This window comes from Mustela erminea, chromosome 4, assembly GCF_009829155.1.
Source record: "Mustela erminea isolate mMusErm1 chromosome 4, mMusErm1.Pri, whole genome shotgun sequence".
In the NCBI taxonomy this organism is placed as follows: Eukaryota; Metazoa; Chordata; class Mammalia; order Carnivora; family Mustelidae; genus Mustela; species Mustela erminea.
The window spans coordinates 66,176,185-66,198,450 of NC_045617.1; the positions used below are offsets into that span (position 1 = coordinate 66,176,185).

Genomic DNA, 22,266 nt, shown 5'->3' on the forward strand with positions numbered 1-22,266 from the left:
GCTCCTCAGTTAACAGGCACCTTCAGAACCTCTAGCTCCCCGAATCCAATTCTTTGACTTTGCATACCTTAGTCCCAGCCGGAACCTGCTGAAACAAACCTGCAGTAGTTTGTTTCATTCTTGGGTAAATAAAGTTCCCATTTGTGAGAAGAAAGAAGCTGGAGGAGAAATTCTACACGGGAGTTGTGAGAGCTGTCGATTTACTCTCAGGCCTTGAGAGGCGCAAATAGAACTGATAACAGAGAAGCTGGAAATGAAATAGCTTACAGACTGAGGAAAGAGGAGAAGTATAGCAGGGCTTCTTCAGAAGAATGCTTCCTATCGACAGTTCCCTCGGTAGTATGGTAGGAAAGCCCAAGGGTCAGGAAAACTTGACACTAATACCGATACTCCTCAGTTTCCTCCTGTAGAATGAGGAAGTTGAGCCCTGTCACCTTTAAGCTTCCTTCCAGAAACACTGAAATTGTATAGTTCTGGTTTAAAAGGTAGTCTAGACAGCCTTGAAAATACTCCCTTTTGAATCATTATCGTTAAGTCTTTTGTTTCCGCAAAGAAGAAATTATTATAAATAACAGTTGACTTTCAGGTTTGTCTGTAAAGCCCCTTCTAACCCAAACTGGCTGAACAAAAGTAGTATTGATTCCTACCTAAGTTCTAGATTTTGAAAGCAAAGGAGATGAAGGAAAACAGGAAGAATAATTTCATCCATGGGGACTGGGTGCTGGGCTAGGCACAGATGAAATTAGTTCTCTTTCTGCACCCACCACCCTGTCAACACCCTGGTACTTCCCAGGGCCCCCCTGCCCCACTCTCCAGGGCTCGCTGTCCCTGCAGCTCTTTCCCTTAGCTTATCTGCTGCTTTCAGCAAACTCCTTCCCTCAAAAGTGCTAAGTGTCTCAAAAATTATCCACTTCTCTCCCTCATAACAAAAATCTTCATTTCCTCCATGCCACTGTTGTAATTCTTCTTTGAGTACTAAATTATTGATAGCTCCTAAGCTACTTTTAATGTTCTAAAGAGGATATGTAATGGAGAAAAATTAAGGCTGTGTGGAAGGAAGAAATTTTAGGACAAGTTAATTCCCAGTCATTTTTCATAAGCTCAGTACTTGCCACTTCCAGGTTGCCTCACATATCCCAGTTTCTTCCCTCCCCTTCACAGTGATGGCTTTCTCACTGCATCAGCAGCTCTAGTGCAGCAGGAGTAGCTTCCATTTCCAAATCAGGAGAGCTGCCTGTGCAATCATAGTGGCTCCAGAGTACGTCTGTAATTTTAACTGGATATTAGAGTTGTTGTTTCTTCTAGACACGAGTGGAAACATTTAAACTCTTTTTTTCACTAGACAGGATAAAGGTGATGTGTGTATGTCTAGAGAGGATGGTATCAGATTTTTAACTTTAGAATCTAGTTAATTTGCAGAAATAACCTCTTAAGCTTATGAATCTTGAGAAGCTGTAGATACTTTATCCACAGTGGGTTAAAAATCCACTAAAGTTAGCTTTTTTCCATAATAACCAAAGTGCAACTTCTATAGCATACCGCAGTGCTGCTTGGTGGCTGCATGCAGAAATTAATTCCATGTTTCAAGTAGTGATCATCCTCCCAACTGCCAGAATTCCATATTGTATCCCAGAAGAATTAATACTTTCTTTTGGCATCAGTCACTGCTTCTTGAAAAAGGCTTTTAAAGGCCAGAACAAACAAAGAATTCTCAGAAAACCTGAGAATATAATGTTTGAAATTCTCACTTCATCGGGGGTTATCTTCTTTTCTCTTTTATCCTATTTTATAATCTGAATTTAACAAAAACTCACCTGCTCAGTTTTAACATTGGAGGGGGGGAAAGACCATCAGCAGTGTATTCCACTCTAAAAAATAGTAGGAGAAATTGTCCTTTATCTTTATCTGAAGCCAAATATGCCAGGCAAATGCTCTAAAGGAATGTATAGATGTGAACAGAATCTCTGCCAGCTGTTCAGTTAAAAGCCATGTTCTCTAAGAGACCAACACAATGGAAGTTCCCCCCCATCATTATAAAGAACTTACTCCTTTTGTATCTTAAGGCACCAGAAAGAAAAACATGAACAGATTCACTAAATGACATCTAATACCCTTTCCAATAAGAGAGGAAGGAAGCCATTAATAAAATCAACCCATACACAAAGCCAATTAATATATCTTATAGTTGGAGAATTTCAGTCTGGTGTATTTTACCAATTTCTCTCAATTGAGAGTCGCCCAGGGTTGTTATTTCACTGAAACACATTTTCTTTTTAGTCCTTGAAAATTCCCATATAACTTTTTAGAGTCCACACTGTAGATTAAAAGATTATATAAATTATATGTATATTTTATTATTATATAATCTCAATTATGTAATTATATATTCTCAAATTATGTATCTCAATTATATAATCTCAAATTCAACCCTGTGAACAAATTCAAGGTTATGTGTAACCCTAGCCCTGTGCTCATTTCTTTTGTACCATCTTCCCAAATTATTCGTTGTCCACACTTCTGCCTGGCAAAATCCTACCTGTTCTTCAGAGTCTGACACACTTACCACTTCTTGCACTGAACATTTACTATCCATATCAGAATCTGTCTTTATTATCTCTCTTCAGAATAATGTCACATTGTGCTGTATGTCACACTTACTTGTGAACGTACTATCTCCAGCCAGATTGTAAGCTCCTTGAGAGCAAAGACTGTCTTTTGATCATCTTCTGTCAGCTCCAGCAGTACCCAGCAGACAGCCTTGCATATGGCGGGTTCCTGGTGAATGTGAATTGAGATAAAATAAGCAAGTCTCTGCATGACCGCATAAGAAGTGGAAAGGACCTGTTTTCTGTTTCTGAAATCCTGCTGATGAAAACTTCCTAACCATAAATTATGTTCTTTTAATAACTAATGTGCATAGCTATAGATCTCCTTAACACTAAGTACCAGGTAGCTTATTGTTACATGAAGGAAGTGAATATCAAGATCTTTAGTTTCATATCTGCCCCCTCTCCATTACTAATTTATTTTCCCCCCTGGCTCAGTACTCCTGAGTTTGATTACATGCACTCCTTTTTCAATTCCAGCATTATATCAAGAACTGCCTCCAGAGATAAAGGAGCGATCCCCTCCTTTAACCCCAAAGGAAAAAACCAAAGTGGAAAAACCTTCTTCAGCTGCTCAAAAGGTAAATGTTTTCAAGAGTATAGATCGCCCATGAATTTAATTTTTGCTCTCTCTGTATAAAATACTACTTAATTTTTCATTCTTATATATTTCATGGCTTTCATTATTATTTCTTTGACTATTGACACCATTATGGAATATATAAGGAAAATATTATTTTTATAATCATTAGCATAATATTATTAAAGCCACTTTCCAGATAAGGAAACCAAGGAGGCTCAGAGAGATTAAAGTAGGCCCCAAGTCACAGCCTAAGTGATGGGACATGGAACCAGACTGAAACTTGGGACTTGAGGTGTGTGCAGTATCCAGCAGACACTTATTTCTGCAGCTGTGGTTCTGGCACTCTCATCAGTGCCCCCGGAGCGGTACACAGTAACGCTAAAGGTCCCTGGGGCCCACAGAATAAGTAGGTTCTATTTTCCGGGAGCATTCCTCTTACTTGCTAAGTACTTCAAAAATGTTTTCAAGTTAAATGAATATGGATATATTAGCTAGAGAAATGTCCCGTTTCTAGCCTGTGCCATCAGATCCCCCAGGGATATCAGTCAGTATTCTTTTGTTGATGGTGCTACTTTGGTAGAAAAACTTAATAAGCACTGTACCATCATATATATTACCTGTTAAACTTACTTTATTATGTAACGTTAGCTCTTGCCTTAGGCTGAATGACTTCACTTCTTGACTCCTTGAACTGATGTACGTTTTTTTGTACAAATTCCATGTCATGATACAGTTGTGGTCCCCCCAACAGTGTTTTGACAGTGGAACCTCTCAAGTGTCATCCGGTCATTCAGCCGTATTTATTTACTGAGTGCTTATTTCCATGCTGGGCATTCTGTGATCCTCAGTGGAACAAGATTGAGTAGGCAAAGCACTTCCCCATCAGGAGGTTGCAGGCCAGTGGGTGAGACAGCCACAGACTATGGCAATTCCAGCGGATTGTGGCAGGAACTGTAATAAAGATATGTGCACCATGCATTGAGTTAGGGTTAGAAACACCCAGGAAGAAACCCTCTAACTGTACCCTGGGAAGTCCAGGAGGAGTTTCCAGAGGGGATCATGCTTGAGCTAAGGCTTGCAGGATGAAAAAGTATATGCTAGGTAGAGATTCGTAGACAAAGACATTCTAGCAGAGGGAATAACTTGAGAAATGTGTGGTGTGGTATGGTACAGTTCTGTTTGGAAATCTTAGGGGCTAACGGAGAGGATGGGAGAAATATAACAGCCAGGCCGTGGAAAGCCTAGTGTGCTCTGCTGAGATGTTTGGGTTGTAAATCCTTCAGACAAAGGAGATCCCCTAGAAGAGGTAGTCCAGAGAGTGACATGGACAGATTTGCATGTTAAAAATACATTCTGGTGGCCACACAGTGATTATATTAGAGGTCTCTAAGACCTGGGTCAGGGAAATTCATTAGGAAACCATTGAGATAAAATATAAACACCTGAACTAGTGGGGATGGAGAGGAGGACATAAGTATAATTGACAGGATTTTATGATTGATTGGATATGATTAGAGAAATTGGAATCTAGGATTGTGCTAAAGCCCTGGCTTATTATACAACTGAATAGATGATGGTATCACAGAAATAATAAAAGAATAAGGATATGTGGATTTGGAGATCTAGAGACAGGCAGTGGTAGGGAGTAGGCTGTGATGAGTTCCATTTTAGGTGTCTGGATTTGTTAGCGGTGTCTGTAGAAATATTCCCTAGGGAGTCTGACATGCAGGACTGGAATCTGAGAAAAGGTAGGGCTTCAGATCACATGGAGAAGAGTTAGTGTATTTAGTATATTACAGCAGAAGAGTTAAAGCTTGTAACAAAGGAGATAGCCCAGAAGAAAAAAATGTTGTAGAGTTCTGAGAGAAAGGCCAAGGACAGAATCCCAAATGAACACTGTTATTTAAGGGACAGTCTGAAGAAGAGGAGAGATCAAGAAAAAATAATCGAAGTGGAAGGAAGAACCAGAAGAAAAGTATTCTGGAAACCAGGGGACAAGAGAGGGTCAAGGAGGGTATAGTCAGTAGTGTCAGAGGCAGCCAGTCATTTAGTCTGTCTGACCATTTAGTGATCAGGAGAATGCTGGCACCGTGCAGAAGTATCAGTGATTGATACTAGCATGACAAGTTTTTGAAGAGTGCAGTGGGGCCTCAGCAAGTGAACTCATGGAAGTCATTCCCAGAGCTTCACTTGGAGAGGAAAAAAAGGTCACATGGTGACTGGTGGGCAATACACTTCTAGGAATGACTTTTTTTTTTTTTTTTAAGATTTTATTTATTGAGAGAGAGAGTGAGCTTGAGAAGGGGGAGTTGTAGAGGGAGAGGGAGAAGCAGGCCTCCCGCTGAGAAAGGAGGCTGATGCAGGGCTTAATCCCAGGATCTCGGGATCATGACCTGAGCCCAAGGCAGACGCTTAACAGACTGAACCACCCAGGCATCCTAGAAATGACTTTCTAAATACAGAGTGACATGGAAATTTATATTCTAAGGAGACAAAACCAATGGACAGTTTCAGGTTGGAGATAGATAAAGAAAGCACACATGGATCTTGGCGGAAGCAAGAGGTTTTTATCAGAAAGACAGGTTGATAAATTAGTCTTGGCTTACAACAGTGGTTCTCACCCTAGGGTGATTTTGCCTCCCAGGAGACATTTGGCAATGTCTGGAGATGTTTTTGCAAATACATGGATGCAGGGGGCTACTACTGGCATCTGATGGATGGAAATCATAGATATTGCTAACCGTATAGAATGCAGAGGGGCAATCCCCACCCCACCAAACGATTATCTGGCCAAAAATGTCAGCAGTGCTGAACTTAGAGCAGTGCTTCTCTACGTCAGTGAGGGATATAGAGAAGTTGATAGAGTGGAACTCTAGAAATTACAGATACGGTTATGTCCTCCAAAACATACAGGACGTCCACTTCAAAAGTGGAAGTCAAAGCAGTTAGAAGAATAGTGACCATAGAGCACCTGTAAGGGTAGTAGGAGCAGGAACTCATTTGGAACATAAAGAGGTTCATAAGTAGTGCTGAGAGCCCTAAAAATGTAAGAGGCATAATTCCGTGTAGTTAGACTTTTTTTCTTCAGTAGTGCTCAGCATCCTGGCCATGGCAGCAGAGAAGGCATATTTGGCATGATAGGTAGTTGGGGCAGTTGGGAAAGTGATGAAGCACAAAAGGATAAAAGATATGATTCTGTTGTTAAGAGAGTCACTGGGGTGGCAGACACACCACAGAGGGCCCGCCAGATTGGAAAGGGCATGGAATCAGAAGACTGGCCGCCTTAGAAAACAGCATTCTCTGCAAGATTGCAGGAAGCTGCGTACACCCTGGAGGAGGCATAGTGTCATAAAGAAGCTAACAAGCCAGAACTGTGGTCTGTAAGCCCGCACACACTTTTGCTTATTTAATACTTCAGATGTCCAGCAACCCGAGGATCTGATAAATTCAGAGTGTGTGTAAGAGATGAAGTGCTATTGAAGGACACATGATTCAAATTGAACTGGCCAAGGAATTAGGACCCAGAACTGTGGACAGGTTGTACTCTTCGATTTTCAAGTTCTGGGATTGTTGCAGAGGTTGGAATGCAGGGGACACTGGGAAAGCAAGAGCTGAAGTCCTTGGTGTCTCGCCCAACTACACATTGAAATCAACTAAGAAATTTAAAAAATCAATACTGAGGCATGTCCCTATACTGACAAAGTAATTGAATTGGCTTAGAATGGGAGCTCAGCATGGGTAGATTTCAAAAGCTTTCCAGATTGTTTTAATGCGTGGCCAACATTGAGAACCATTATGTGTTAGAGTGACTGTGAGGTCTGAAGGTAACAGCTACAGAGACAAATAAGAGATGGTCTAGGCAGGTGTCAAGGCATCCAAGGAGGAGTGCTTTGAAAGTATAATAGCCTGTGAGGCACCTGGCTGGCTCAGTTGGTAGAGCATGCAACTCTTGATCTTGGGGTTGTGAGTTCAAGCCCCTGTTGGGTATAGAGTTTACCTTAAAAAAAAAAAAAGAAAGAAAATATAATAACCTAAAATTAGCAACAGAGAGCTAAGAGGGGGCCAGTGTTAACTCCAGATTCCTGGGGTTCATGATTGGGTTATGTGAGAACAAATAGCCTGTGCTACAAAGAACTGGAAAAAAAAAAAGTTTCTAGGTAAAGCGCCAGTTTCAGATACAGCAAGGACATATGGCAGTGGTTGCCTGTGACAGTATGGGGACAACAGAGGATACAGCTCAAAGGATTGTTAAGGAATTTGGGCACATGTTGCATGTGTAACATTATCCATTGTTTGGAAGTGAGCACCAGATTTAAGAATTTAAGGAGATACTGATGTAAACTTACAACCTAAAGACATTTAATGCAATGAAAGCATTTATAACATTAACACAGGGACTCATTGTAACAGCTCACAATATTCCTAGTCTGTGTCAAGAACTGTGTGAGATGCTATGAAAGACATAACGTTTACTTACAGTGACTTACTGGTATCCCTGACTCCACATCATGCTGACCTTTCAAATCTGGGTTACTCAACCCCCATGTCTATGTGCAGTAGCCTTGAACTCCTTCTGCCTCAGCTGGAGGAGGAGCTACAAGAAACTTGGTCAGTTTCTTACTGTCTGCCTGGGAAGTTGGTACTGCCCCTTCCTCTTCCTGATGTCCCTGTGGACAGAGACCTCTTACCTGCTTCTCAGAGTCCCTGGTTCTCACTACCTCTGCCACCCCTCTTCCACTTAGAAGAACTCACTGCATCGTAGTCTTTGTTGATTTTTTAGTGTTGTATGCTTTTTCCTCTCACAGACTGATCTCTGTATTTAATGTATACCTTTATATTTATATCCCAGTGGACCAATTCTTCAAATATCCATCTTGACCCTAATCTCACTGCTGCCCTCACCAATTCTAAATAGAGTTAAAGGAACTTAAAAGAAATGCAAACTTAAAATAGAACTTAAAATAGGTAAAGCAAGGAAGTTGCAGAGGATAGGACTCCATGTGGGCAAAGGAGTAGTAAAGTTCTCATGGTTGAGAAGGAACTCCAGTGGCCTTTAAGTTTAAGGTGCATAGATATCTTTTGTTGAAGAGCATGATTTGATCTGCTTGGTCTGAATCCATGTGTTACAATAGAATCCTACATGGTTTTCTTCTTAGGGATGGAGTTACCAGGTGTGTAGATAAATAATGTTTGACTTCTCTCTACAGGAAAATATCAAGAATGATCTCTGCTTATATAAAAAGAAGAAACAGTAATGTTGTCCCAAGTAATCAAAATGCCTTGGGTTCACTCTGAGTCATGATGCCAACAGCCAGCCCTTAAGAAGTGTGTCACTGGGCTTCTTTAGCACCTGGCATAGTTGCATTTCTTCAGTTGAGTTCCTTTATCAGGATATATATGGTTTGATTTTATCAAGATCCTGCCACAAATTCTATCAAATGTTTAATTTCAAGAGCAAGTTTCATATTTATTATCATATAAAAGATATGTTTAAAAAGAAGAACATGAAAAGTAATCTTTTATGTTAAGTGTCTAGAATTGGGGAGGGGAAGGTCGGTCCTATGTTCTTAGACTGACAGAACTGGTGACCTGGAAGGAACCCTAGAGATCATCTGCAGTGATTCTAGTCAGTCCCTTCATTTTACGGATAAGAAAATCAAGATCCAGAGAACTTGTAGGAGTTTTGTTCAGGATAACTCCTAGCTGAGAGCTGGGCCTTCATGTTGTCTGACCAGTGCTCTTTTATCCCTTATACTAGTCTGTAGCACGGCCAGCTGCCCTCCGCACAGCCAGCTGTCACACCAGCTTTCACATTCCTGTGAATATCTGCTTCACGGTGTTCATCTCCATGTGCAAGTTTTTAGAATTGTACTCTCTGTACTTTTTAAGGAAAAAAGGAAACCTCAATAGTTTTCTTTCTTCTTTAAATTTTCTCTATTCAAACTATAGAATAAGAAGTAAAAGTATACCTTTTTAAAAGCTTGGCAGCTGCTGAATCCTGTAAGTCCTTCCAAGTGGAACACAGCTGCCCTGTTGCTGCTCATGCCAGGTACCTTCCAGCTTTTCATCGAGTTCACTGCAGTGTCAGTGGGTGATGGCATCATCGGGCTCTCCCAGGGTGGGTGGCGGGCACAGGGCTGGAGGTGGCGACTCTCCATGATAGGCCAGAAGGTCCCCAGACACATCAGCGATGACCTGTGGTGCAGGGGAGTGAGAGGAGAATGCTTCCCTCAAGCTCACTCCAGAACATTTGTAGCATGAGGTGCTGTAAATTTGCATCTAATAGAAGGAAGAATATTGGTGCTATCAGGGAGAGGAAAAAAACCGAGATTTGAAAAAAAAAAAAAAAAGTAGTGCTGATAGCCTTGGTTTATTTGTGTTTGTATTTTGGATCTTGATTTTCTTAGGCTCTTTATTTTTGCCAGCCTGCATGAATCTATGTCATCCATTTATTTGGGTAAGAAGGTTGTTAAAATTCCTGTTTTAAAAAATTTTTAATGATTTTAAGTTGTTTTACTATAAAAGCAATATATGCTCATAGTTTTAAAATTTTAACCAATAAACAATAGTGTAAATAAAAAATAAAACCCCTCTGTCTGGCTAATATTTGTGTTCATTCTAATAGTTTCTTCCGTGTCCTGTTAAAAATGTTGTCTGCATATGAACATACATGTCTTTATTCATGTATGTTCTTTTTTTCCATGAAACCAAGATCATACTTAATATTCTAATTTTTTCTTCCACCAATATATCCTGGATATCTTATTAGCACGGGCTAATGAGAAAATGACTCGTTTTCCTTTTTAATTCCTAAAACGCCCAGTATTTTTGGATTTCTGAAAAAAATATTTTTTTTTCTAAAAATGAAACCCGAAGCAGAAAAGTACCTTCTACTCTACAAGGGTTTCAACACTGATACAACTAGGTATGTTTTTGTGTAAATGCCAGACACAGAGTAGTAATTATTCATAGGAATGTTAGATTATTTCTGAGCGTAGAGACATTACTGTCATGTCTTTGTTTGCTTTTCTCTAAAAAGTCATTAAAAGAATAATATTTAATAGTTTTGCTTATTTCGAGATGACTCTAAAAATATCCATTATAACTCAGCTCCTCCCATGAGGAGAGTATTAATTTTAATTGTTTTCAGTATTTTACTTAGCATCTAGATTCAGAGTAGGCAGGGCTTATTCAAAAAAGCCGACCCCTAAACCAAAGTGCAGACTCCAGTTTTATGCAGGAACAGCTTTTTCTTGTCTAGTCCAAACCAAAACAGAAAACCCAGAGGCATCAGTTAACTCCATGGTAATTCCTCTTCCAGCCAAGCCATTCAACGCACACAGAATTTTATGTTGGTAATTCTCTCAACCTCTCAGAAAAACAGTAGGCGGCAAATAAGTTGCCTTCAAGGTGCTTGTGTCTGTCTTCCTGTACAGAATATCTGATTTTCATTTACCTTCTTCATGCCCAAAGGAGTCACAATTCATTAGGCCTGGATTCATTGTCCTCTATGTCATCATTTTCACAAATCATTTCATACAGAAAAAAAATTTCCATTTACTGGTCCTTCTACCAGGAGTGCATCTGAATTATTTTTAACCATGAAACAATATGATTTTATTTTGTTAAATCCAACAACCTGTTTATAATAGATTATGGCTATTTTTGGCATCTTGAAGCACATTTTCCAAAATATCCAAAAGTTAGTTAATGTATACTAGATCATTTAAAATACAATCATAACTTTATTGCCTCTTTTTTCTATTGCTAAAGAATAATACTACTATAGCACCACATTTTTCTGCCCACAGGTCCTGTCCTTGTGCTTTAATAAAACCAACTTTTTGTACCAAAAAAAGAATAACAATTTGTGTCTTTTTTTTAACTTTAATAATTCTGTTTATCAAAGAAACTACAGGTGATTTATCTCTAATTTGTTATATTGGGTAGATAAAGGTTAACTTATGTTTGCATTTGTTTCAAAATTTCAGGAATGTTTGAAGTTTTCTTCCTTCATCTGCAAAGAACTAAACCAAAATCATAACTTCTAGTGAATATGAAACCAAAGTTCTAATTTATGTCCCATGAAGAATCTCAATGCAGACAATATTGATATATATTTTTATTTATAATTTGTTTTAATAACTTGTATTTTGAGAAAAAGATATTAATTTCAAAAGCCATTATTTACATTTGAACATTTTCTGTTAGTCTAGAGAGAGAACGTGTCTGCAGAGAAAGTGAGTGGACCCTGGTGATGGGACAGCAAAGCAAGCCTGAGTCACCTCACACCCAGGGACTCTGCCCCCAACAGTAATGTCCCTAGATGTTCTATACCAGGAAACTTGAAAAGCCTCCAGAATCTCTTACCCTGAAAGGAAACCATAGTATATTTGACACATGTACCTCCGCCCTGGCTCCGTCTCTTCCCCTCAGCAGCTGTGTTGCTTGCTATTGGGTCAGTTTCCCTCCATGTCTCCAGGACCGTCTGACCTTCAGCAGGATGAGACCACACTGCCAACTTGTCTACTCAGTTTATCTAGCCTGAGGCCCAGGACCTAGATAATTGCCAATGCCAGGTAAAGGGGCTACGAGAGAATCTCCCTGCAGCCTTGCCTCTACTATATCTGAGTATACATAAAAGGTATAAGATAAGCGATATTATACTAGGTCAAACCAATATTCCACTTGGCCCATCACTCTATCTTACTATAACTTTAAGGGTAGTTTGATGGAATAATACAGTGTTTGTTCTTCATGATGATATTTTCAAAGGTTAACCTAAATGTCAGCAACATCCCTCTAGTAATCTATCACAGATCTAAAATGTATAAGATATTGTTGGGAGAACTTGCCATCATTAATTCCTAATTGTAAATTGTCCTTTAGATAGTGGCGGAATTGATTATTATCAGTCACCCTATCTTCTGACTCGACGAGCAACATGTCCCTTCTTCTAAAGGTCTCTAATACCCTAATTCTCCTGTCCTCTTGTCTCGTCATGTACTCCAAGGTTTCTCAGCCTTGGCGCCCTGGCATTCTGGGCTAGATAATTCTTTGCTTGAGGAAGTATGTTGTGTCTTGTAGGATGTTTAGCAGTGTTCACTAATCCACTAGGTGACACAAGTTGTGGCAGCTTTTTCTAGTTATGACAATCAAAAATATCTTCTAGACATTGCCAGATTCCCCTTGGGGGAAAAAATCATCCCTTCCAGTTGAGAACTACTGCTCTATTTTAATTTTTTAAAAAAATATAATACATATGTACATATGTTTTTGTTTCCTTAAATTAAATTTTTAATTCAAGGTCCTCTTGTTGAGATTTTGGCCTCATTTTTCCATTTCTGACAAATATATGAGTATTGGTGCTGGGGTTAGACTATCCTTCTTAAAAATAATAGCTTCACATGAAAATGTATCCAGCAGAGTCAACATGAAGAATATATATAAAATGCCTCCCACTTACATGTAGATAGCTCTTGACTGCCATTTATTTCCTTTGCCTTAGAAATTCTCTGGATGCTAATGTTCTTGTCACTGCTTGGCAGTCCCAGTAATGCCGTAATGCTCTCTGATTTTAACATGGTTCGCCTTAAGTTGACATACAAAGGAAGAACTTTTTTTTTAATTTAAAAGTCTCTTTTATCCACACAAGCCCAGCATACAATACAGCACATTGAAACAGATTTGCTTTTATCACTCTTCTGCAAAATTTTTTGTGCTTAATGAGACTTTTCTTTCCTTTTACCCCTATTTATGCTTCCCCATCACTATGGGTATGTTGAATTAGCTGTTAAATACTGCTGGGTCTTATACACAATTTTCTTTGTGTATATTTTCTTTGTGTATTTTCTTACACAAAGAAAATATAGAATGCTGGAACATCCAGAGGTTGACATCTGCTGTGTAAGAAAATCTTCTCTGCCCATGTAATACCAGCTTGCAGAGTCACTGACTAGAAAGAAAGTAGTAGCATTCCCAAGATAACTGTAGAAAAACATGCCTAGGCCAAGATCATGAGACCAAATATTGCCCTGTCCTTAAACTCACTGACAGGTATAAGTCTAAACTACATTTCAAATTGAATTTTCCCATATGAGCAATCTTACAGTGTGGGTCACATTTTTTATCACAACTTTCTTAATTATCACGAACACCGTATATGGTTATTCAGTCTATTAGAGCTAATAAAGTTTACATTGTAAATATTGTTAAAACAAGAGTGTGGTTTGTTCTCGGGTACACGTGTAGATATAAACCTATTAAAAAGATATGAAGAGCAAAGTTGAAAACAACAAGTTAGGGCACCTGGGTGGCTCAGTGGGTTAAGCCTCTGCCTTCAGCTCAGGTCATGATCTCAGAGATGTGGGGATTGAGTCCCAAATCGGGCTCTCTGCTTGGCAGGGAGCCTGCTTCCTCCTCCTCTCTCTCTGCCTGCATCTCTGCCTACTTGTGGTCTCTCTCTGTCAAATAAATAAAAAAATCTTATTTAAAAAAAAAAAGTTAAAAACAACATCACTGAACAATTTTGTTTTGTATGGATATATGTATGTATGTATGCATATTGAAATGAGGAGTAAGGAATCATTCATTTAGACTGCAGACTGCCCAGAACCTCCACTTAGAGGAATGCTTTTCCCCCATAATCTCATGGCATATTGTTTTTCTCTTATTACATTTATCAGCTGCTACCTCAGTGCCAAGGTATTTGTACATACATTTGCCCTCACTAAATTATGAGACACAGCCTCACAATGTCTGTTTAGTGTTGTTTATCTGGAACCCTAGAAACTTCTAATAGGAACCCTAGAAACTTCTACGGAAATTGAAATCCTTGATGGGTAGGTTTAGTAAGAATCAAGATTCAAACAAGAAGGGAAGAAAGCAAGAAAGGGAGGAGATATGACAACCACCCATGCTTATTGATTACTAAGCTGTACTCACTAAGTCAGCCTCAGATACCCACATCAAAGATTAGTCCTTAGCTCTCCTACCTCAACAAATTGCCAATTCCATATAAGCCAGATTAATAGTTCTCAAAGTGCTAGGCCTCAGATTCACCTTGGGCACTTGTGTAAAAATCCTGGTGCCACATCCTCTCCTAAACATATTTCTGAAAGCCTCCTTGGTGGATGCAAGAGTTACAGAATTTGCTAGAGAGTGCCCTTCCAGTCTCATTGGAGGAATAACATGCCTATCTCAGATCCCGTAATCTCAGAATATAAATTCCGAGTTGACCTGACTCTACAGCAGCTTCCAAAACATTGCGCACAGCTGTGTGAAACCAGTGGGAATCAATTTCCCAGTAGCCCTATTCCTTCCAAAGCCCCCCACCTTAGCACTCTACATGTAGAATAGTCTCAGTAAATTATTATGATTTGGGTGAGACAGAGGTCCCCAGAACTTCATAGGTATATCAGGAATAAGGTAGCAATGAAGAACTGTAAAAGAGTAATTTGGTGGATACGCAGAAGCCATGTGGAAAAGCATGGGGTGGATTCTCACTGTTCACGGTAGTTATGTTCTCTGAAGTCATCATGAACACTGAATCAGTGCTACTAGCAAATATACAGGATTATGTTCCTGTGAACCTCTGGTTATAACATTTTCATCAGCCGTTATAAAATGTAAAGGCATTTTAACATACATTGTTGATTTGTTAAAGGTGAACTATCCAGCAGTACTAGAATTCGTGCCTGAACAAAGCTCAAATTGAGACATGTATTTTATCTAAGGCATATCAGTCTCCCTGCATGTAGTCACACTAGACAACACTTCAGCCCATTGTTTAGGTATCTTTTAAACCACAGAATCACCAACAAAACTCAAAAATGTGACAAAAGACAAACATAGGGATACTTATTTACAGTATGGAAGCTGAATTAGAGTATTTGAAACATGCTAAAGCATTAGAAGTTTCTAGGGTTCCAACCTCGGCTGGGACTGTGCATTGGGCAGCTCAGATTTCCAGCACTCAGCCTGTGTCCTTGTGTTCCAAGGGCTATAGAAAGCACCGCTGGCATTGATCTGGGCTTACAAATGAGCTGCAGTGAGGAGGCGAATTTCCAAACAGGAAATCCACAAATAATGAGGCTCAGTTGTGTTTTAAAGCTATTAAAGTACATAGCTGTTTCAGAAAACCCATTAAGTCTTCATAGTAAAGACAAAGGAGAAGTTCAGGCAAAGGGAGTTGGTTCAAAAGGAAAAAAAGAATAACCCACTTCTCCCAACTTCCACAGTCTTTGTCTTACTCGGAGACACTGTCCTTTTTTGGTCTATACTATAGCAGTAGGTTCCTAACTATTCTTCCTGCTCTACCTATGACGCTCTACAGTTTATTCTCAACATGGCAGCCCAAGGGATCATTTAAAAACCTACATGCTATTATGTCCATCTTCCACCTAATGTCCTGCAATGGTGCCCTTTCATCCAGAATAAAGTCATTATCTTTATAATGGCACTAGTGAATGTTTGTTGAGCGACAGAGAGATCCCGTAGACAAGGAGAATCAGCTGCACTGAGGTCATTACAAGACTTCCAAGTCAGCCCTGCCCCACACCGGGGTCCTCTGGCACCGGTTCTGCGCACCGAGAATGTTCCACCATGCGGGGAGGGCTGCGATGGACTTCGTAAAACCTTTAGGTCTCCGTCAGTCTCTCCAGGTTCCTTCCTTAACTCCCATCTCTAGGGAATAGTCCTGCCCCAGAAGAGGCAGTGGATGACCAGAATGGTTCTGTAGTCTGCAGGAAATAGATGGGGATGGCATTCTGATGTTTCCTGCCTTCCTGCTTATCTGCAAGCATTTTTCCTTCTCCCTGAATCTGGTCACTTGGGAAGTGCAATTATTTACCAGTTTGATGCTAGATACATGTAGTATTTGGAGCGCATGACTGACCCTACTTCTCTTACCAGTCCCCAGGTCGGGGGGGCAAACTAGTTGCCTGTTTTTTGTACTTAGCCTCTGGAGTTTTATCACTGCCAAGGAAAGTCACGTAATTGTCTTGGGTGTCTCTGTGTCATTCTTGTGATGGATTCCCAGTCTCACTGGGGCTCTTGGTCTCCTTTTTTGTTCTTCCTGACTGACTCCCTACCGTCACAGTACTGTCCACGTTCCTCGGGTCCCTAACCTTACTTCAAGTTGACTTTGTCTCTTCTTCCTGAAGAGACGTTATCCAGCATGAATGTCCTCTACTTTTCATCTCTACTTTCTATTTCTGTTAATTTCACCTTCCTTCTCCAGCCGCTTTCAGATCTCACAGAAAGAAGCACGCTTCTTTCTATAGCGGACCCCTCCACTTGTAATTTTGGTCCTTTTCCCCCTCCCACATCCTTCTAGCTCTCCCCCATCAGGGAGAGCCAATGTCCTCATTCTTCCACTCCTCTGGCATCTTCATTATTTATTCATTTCTCTCATACATACTGAAAGCCTGCCGTTTTCCCAGGCACTGTGATGGAATGTTGTCTGTATGGTAGAATGGCAAATTAAACACACAGCCCCTCCACTTATAGAAGTTACTGTCTAATGAGTGAAAGTCACTGTAATTAGTGAGTCACAGAGGGAAGCGTAGAAGCCATGAGAAGACAGTGAAGGGAGACTATGAGGCCATGTGGTGAGAAGTAGATGGTTAGTTTCTATGAGGAGGATACATTTGAGGCACTAGCAACCGCAGGTGCAAAAGCCCTAAAGTGGCCAGAAATGCTCATCAGAAAAATTGAAAAGCCAGCCAGTCACAGGGGGAAGGAACAAGGGATGAAGCACAGAGTGGAGGAAGGACCAAACCCAGCAGTTAACAGACCGTGTGAAGAAATACTCCGTACCCCCAGTGTTCTGGGTCATTCACACCACCATCTCTCTGCTGTTTCTCTCTTCCTTTTGTAACGTTGCACTTACAGCTCCTTCCTCCTTCTCTGGCTCAGCCTGCCACCATAATACAAGCCTTCTCCAGCAAACATGCTGCTGTGTCTTTTCTGTTGTTGTTATATATTTTCCTGCAATGTATTTTTTTTTCTAGATTATCCTTTCTACCCCCAAGTTTTAGCTAATAGTTTAGTATTTTAGATGTATCAAATCCTACATCTGTAACTCTGGCCCTCTCCTAAATCCCCAGGTCGATTTCTACCTGCCTCCCAGAAATTTTTGTGTAGATTATCCTTCTGGAATCTCTGGCCTCATATGCCCATCATCTGCTTTCGTCTTGGGGGAGTTCTCTCTTGAAAGAGCTGGCAGATAGTCCAACATCGGGGTTTTGCAGCACAGGAGGATGATAGACTTCCACATGAAATGCAAGAACTAATAGAAATGGTCCCTGACCTAAGCTTAGTGAGGTCAGGAGAGCTTTCCAGAAGAATTGGTTTCTCAGGAGAGTTTCACCGAAGGAAGGGCATTCCTGACAGACTGAATCTATACTAAGTCAGAGTGCACGGGGGCACCATAAAAATTTCATCATGGCTTGTGCTTGGGATGCAAAGTTTAAAAACAATCTGCTGAACCTGAACAAATGGGCAGGATTGAGAAGGTCCTTGTATGGCATTTTAAGAAGCTGGGTTTTATCCTGGAGGTCAGAGGGAGCCGCTGAAGAAGATGGCATGATCAAATGGGTTATTTCAAAAGCTCACTCTAGGGGCACCAGGGTGCCTCAGTCGATTGAGCATCTGACTCTTGGTTTTGGCTCAAGTCATGATCTCGGGGTCATGAAATCAAGCTCCACTTCGGTCTCCATACATGCTGGGTATAAATCCTGTTTAAGATTTTCTCTCCCTCTCCCTCTGCCCCTTCCTGCCTTGCTCCCTCTAAAAAACAAACCAAAAAAGCTCACCCTAGAAGCTCTGGAAAAAAGCAGTATTGCAGGAACTAAGCAGGAGAAACTATTGCAATAATCCAAGCCAAACACAGTGAGACCCTATGGCATGGTGACTAAATGTGAAGGCAAAGGAGAAATCTGGGTTTCTGACTGGACTATCTCAGTGTGTAAGAGTATGAGAAACACTGAAGTTTGAGACTCACAAATTTGGCAGGGTCTCTGCAGCAACCTGTGGCAGACATCTTGTCGGCTTCTGAGGAAGTCAGGAGAGATTTGCTGAGAACTCAGACTGGCTAGGTAGTTTTGATGAAACTAATTATGTTTCAGAAAAAATCATGTTTATAAAATGTGCTGAAAAGTGGCGATTTCCGAATCGTGTTCAAGAATACTTGAGATCTGGTTTCATGGTATTTATTTGGAAGCCATTAGCCTAAACACACTGGTTAAATGCATGGGAACAGAAGAATATAAAGAATGGAAAGGACAAGGGGCAGAGATATTAGGGATGCCAGTTTTTTTTTTTTTTTAAGATTTTTATCTATTTATTTGACAGAGAGACAGAGATCACAAGTAGGCAGAGAGAGGAAGCAGGCTCCCCGCTGAGCAGAGAGCCCGATGCAGGGCTCGATCCCAGAACCCTGAGATCATGACCTGAGCCGAAGGCAGAAGCTTAACCCACTGAGCCACCCAGGTGCCCCGTGATGCCAGGTTTTTTAAAAAGAGTGAACTGAGAGGAGGGAGCACGGGAAGGACATTGCCGTGACCTCTGGTCCCAGCCTCCAGCAGTCTTTGCTTTTCCATTCTCCAGCCTTTAATTCACCTGTTCCCTCGGGTGCCTGGGTGGCTCAGTACTTCAGCGTCTGCCTTCAGCTCCAGTCATGAACCCAGGGTCCTGGGATTGAGACCCCATCGGGTTGCCCGCTTTGCGGGAAGCCTGCTTCTCCCTCTCCCACTCCCTCTGCTTATGTTCCCTCTCTTGCTGCGTCTCTGTCAAATAAATAAAAATCTTTTAACAACAACACCAAAAAATGTACCTGTTCCCTGCCTACCAGAGAGGAGATACCTTGCTAAAATAGAGATCAAGTCATGTGACTTACTAGCTCAGAAATCTTAGTTGGCTCTACATTGTCTATAAAGTTCAAATCTCATAAATGTTTATCTAGATCCCACACCTTGAAGATTGAATTGAATTCCGACCTACTTTTCTTCATCTTCTAAAACAACCTCCTGAGTAGGCTGCCCAGCACACATTCCTCAAACCTCTTCTCACCCTGTTTTCTTGAACTTTATAGTTTTGTGTGCTTCTCCAGTTAATCAGAATTTCAGTTCATCCTTTTAAGGTCTCTCTAAATGCTCCCTCTGCTGTGAATCCTTCTCAAAAACCTCAAGTTACAATTCGAGGCTGCTGTTTATTTCCACACATTTTCTTTTTACCTTTACCATAATGTTTATCCCTTTCTCCCTTGCTGGTTGTAGCCACAGCTTTTGCCATTAGATCGTAAACTCTTTACTCTTAAAGCCTACTCAGCTTCATACTCCCAGCACGTCTAACACAATGCCTCCCTTACAGAATGCGGTTTCATAAATATCTGTTGTTGTTTTTTAATTGGCACATTTAATACCAAAAACTACAAGTCAGGGGGCGCCTGGGTGGCTCAGTGAGTTAATCCTCTGCCTTCGGCTCAGGTCATGATCTCAGGGTCCTGGAATCGAGCCCTGCATCAGGCTCTCTGCTCAGTGGGGAGCCTGCTTCCCCCCCTCTCTGCCTGCCTCTCTGCCTCCTTGTGATCTCTCTCTCTCTGTAAAAAAAAAAAAAAAAAAAAAAAAAAATCCCAAAACTCTCAAGTCATGAACCAAGATGAAGAATTTGTTTTTTGTTTTAATATACTTCTAGAAACTGCATCTTCATGCAGGGGACTATTTCGTCCTTAAGGAAAAGCATTATAATTCATCATATAAAATTCACATAATCAGTAATAAATTCTAAAATCAAAAAACAGCAAACTTACATAAATATATAAAATTGTAAAATCGTGTTCCTGGAAACAGAATTTTAGCAATAGAGGAAATCTGGAAGAGCTTGTCTAATCTAGTGGTCTATAAACTCTCTTCCATAGACCCCTACTCTTTAGGGCTCTGGGGAGTAGGGCTGGCCACCAAACCTAGCTTCGCCTAGAGTAATTCTCAGCTTAGGGGTTTTAATATGAACCTTTCAAGCAAAACAGTTCTGAAAAATAGTTTTGCTGTTAAATCAGTTTGGAAAAACAGAATTGTAGCTTTCCACTACTTCTGTAAGCTTGGTGACTCTGGGCCTCCATTTCCTCATCTGTAAAATACAAGAATGGTGCTATGGTCGTTCATGCTTTTATGCTGAACCCCATCTGTTCATTTTCAAGTAAAAAACAGATCCCCAAAGAAGTTAAGTGGCTTGTGCTTAGGCCACAGAGAAAGTTAATGACAGAACCAAGACTGGAACTTAGCCACCAGCTCTGGTGGTGGTGGTTTTCCTCTCTCTCTTTTTTAAAAATTCCTGAAAAGTGGGTATAAGTAAATTATAGGTATTAATAATATGGGCAAGATAGAAGATATCAGAAGGTATTATAAACAGCACATATATACAGAGCTATACTATATCATAAATTTGCCTTATTTAAAGCTTACTGGTATGCTAGCTACAACGGACATTGAACATTTACCTAATTTTACATTCATTCCTCAAGTTTACAGAAATTTATGGGTGTGAGTTGTCTGCATGGCCCCTTTCTCTTTTACAAAGCAATTTATGAGTAGTTTTCTTCTTGGTGAATCTCCATGTGCTGAATGGAGGCACTTAAAATCACGCCATTAATCATTCCTCTCGTGTTTTAAGTCTCACGGCATCTAAGTTTAAAAGCATCACTGAGAAGCTCTGAGGGTTTGGGAAACAGGAGCCTCCGGATTCTGGTCCTTTCATTTATCTCCTTTGCTTTGCTCATCTTCCTCTCTTCATCCCCTCCTCTTCAAATCAAGGGTTTCCGTGAAGAAAAAATGAAGTCACAAAACAACTATGAGAGGTGTACATGGACAGGAGGGAAAGAAGGGCGTCATGCTCCTAGACCATGTTGATGGTGGGGGGTGGTGCTTATGGGATGATTGTATTATAGCCTTGGGGGCTTTTTTGTTAAAAGAGAGAATGAAAGGAAACAGCTCACAGAGACACCTCCTTCTTCCCCCTTCTTCTGCCTCCATGAGTAACTACCCATATGGCGTGCTGCTGCTGAGACCAAGGGATGAGTTTGAGTAAAAGTGCTTAGAAGTGGCAAATTGATCCGAATTAATTAAGTGTCCTTTAACAAATAAGTGTTAAAACTTTGTAATGTGGATACCCTAGTAACATAGGATTCATAGGATTTGAACACAAGTTAAGGCACCTTTGCATCATGAAAAAGGACTTGAATGTGCCAATTACTGTAACACAGTAATACAGTAGGAAAGGTGTCAGGGACACTGTTAAACCCACTAAGACAAACTTTCTGAGGACATGACAACATCCATTTCATATGAACAGACTATTAAAGGCAGGTTTGGTAAGACCTACACGTGGCAGTATGTTGTTACTCATTTGTCAAGCTCACTGATGATTAAAAGTAACATTGGCTTAACAGTGATGTATAATTGTCTGACTTCTCTTTCCTCAACCTCTGGAGTAGGTTCAGGTTCTGATTAGAGCTGCATTGTTGAGGGGTTTTTTTGTGTGTTTTTTTTTTTAAATTCAGAGTTCTACAAAGTTTCACACATTATACATATGTTTATGGTAAGACGTTGGTCTTGCTGTGGGCAAAGAGATAAAAGTAATACTTAGACCATGTAAAAAATAAAATTAATTCAATTGCTGTGTCTGGAATTTATTTCTTAAGTCTGGGGGAAAACTAACGAAATTCGGTTATAAACGATGCTCTCTGAGTGTAGATGTTGATGGTTTTTCTTTGCATCATGTTCTGTTGAGTTGAGAACAGGTAGACAATTCTGCAACCTGAATTAGTCCTTGAATTTGAGTTTTTCATGTGTTTGTACTTGTTTTCCCAAATACATTTGAACTGAGTCAGATCATCTTCACCAGTAGAGAAAAATCAAGATGTTATGGTTCTTTTGTTGTTTTGTGAAATTGGGTCACTTGCTACAACATCCACCTTTCACCACCGAGTCTTCTTCTTCTTCTTTTATTCTTGTTTTTATGATATGCTTGATTTAAAGCGGTACAGAGAGCAATAGTATGACATAATTATGATCTAGAAAA

The 22,266-nt window shown here is 40.3% G+C and overlaps 1 protein-coding gene across 8 annotated transcripts in view; it reads left to right on the top strand.

Moving 5' to 3' along the window:
* AHI1 (Abelson helper integration site 1) overlaps positions 1-22,266 on the top strand; it is a 208,834-nt gene that overhangs the window by 161,522 nt on the left and 25,046 nt on the right. For 7 of the 8 annotated variants that reach the window (XR_004284936.1, XM_032339436.1, XM_032339437.1 and 4 more), the window contains one exon: positions 3,087-3,187. The exons of the other annotated variant lie outside the window; for it this stretch is intronic. Coding sequence is in view for 6 of the 7 variants with exons in the window: in XM_032339436.1 (XP_032195327.1) it covers positions 3,087-3,187 (101 nt within the window). In the remaining variant the exon portion in view is untranslated. The remainder of the gene's footprint in view (positions 1-3,086; positions 3,188-22,266) is intronic. 8 annotated transcript variants of the gene reach the window in all.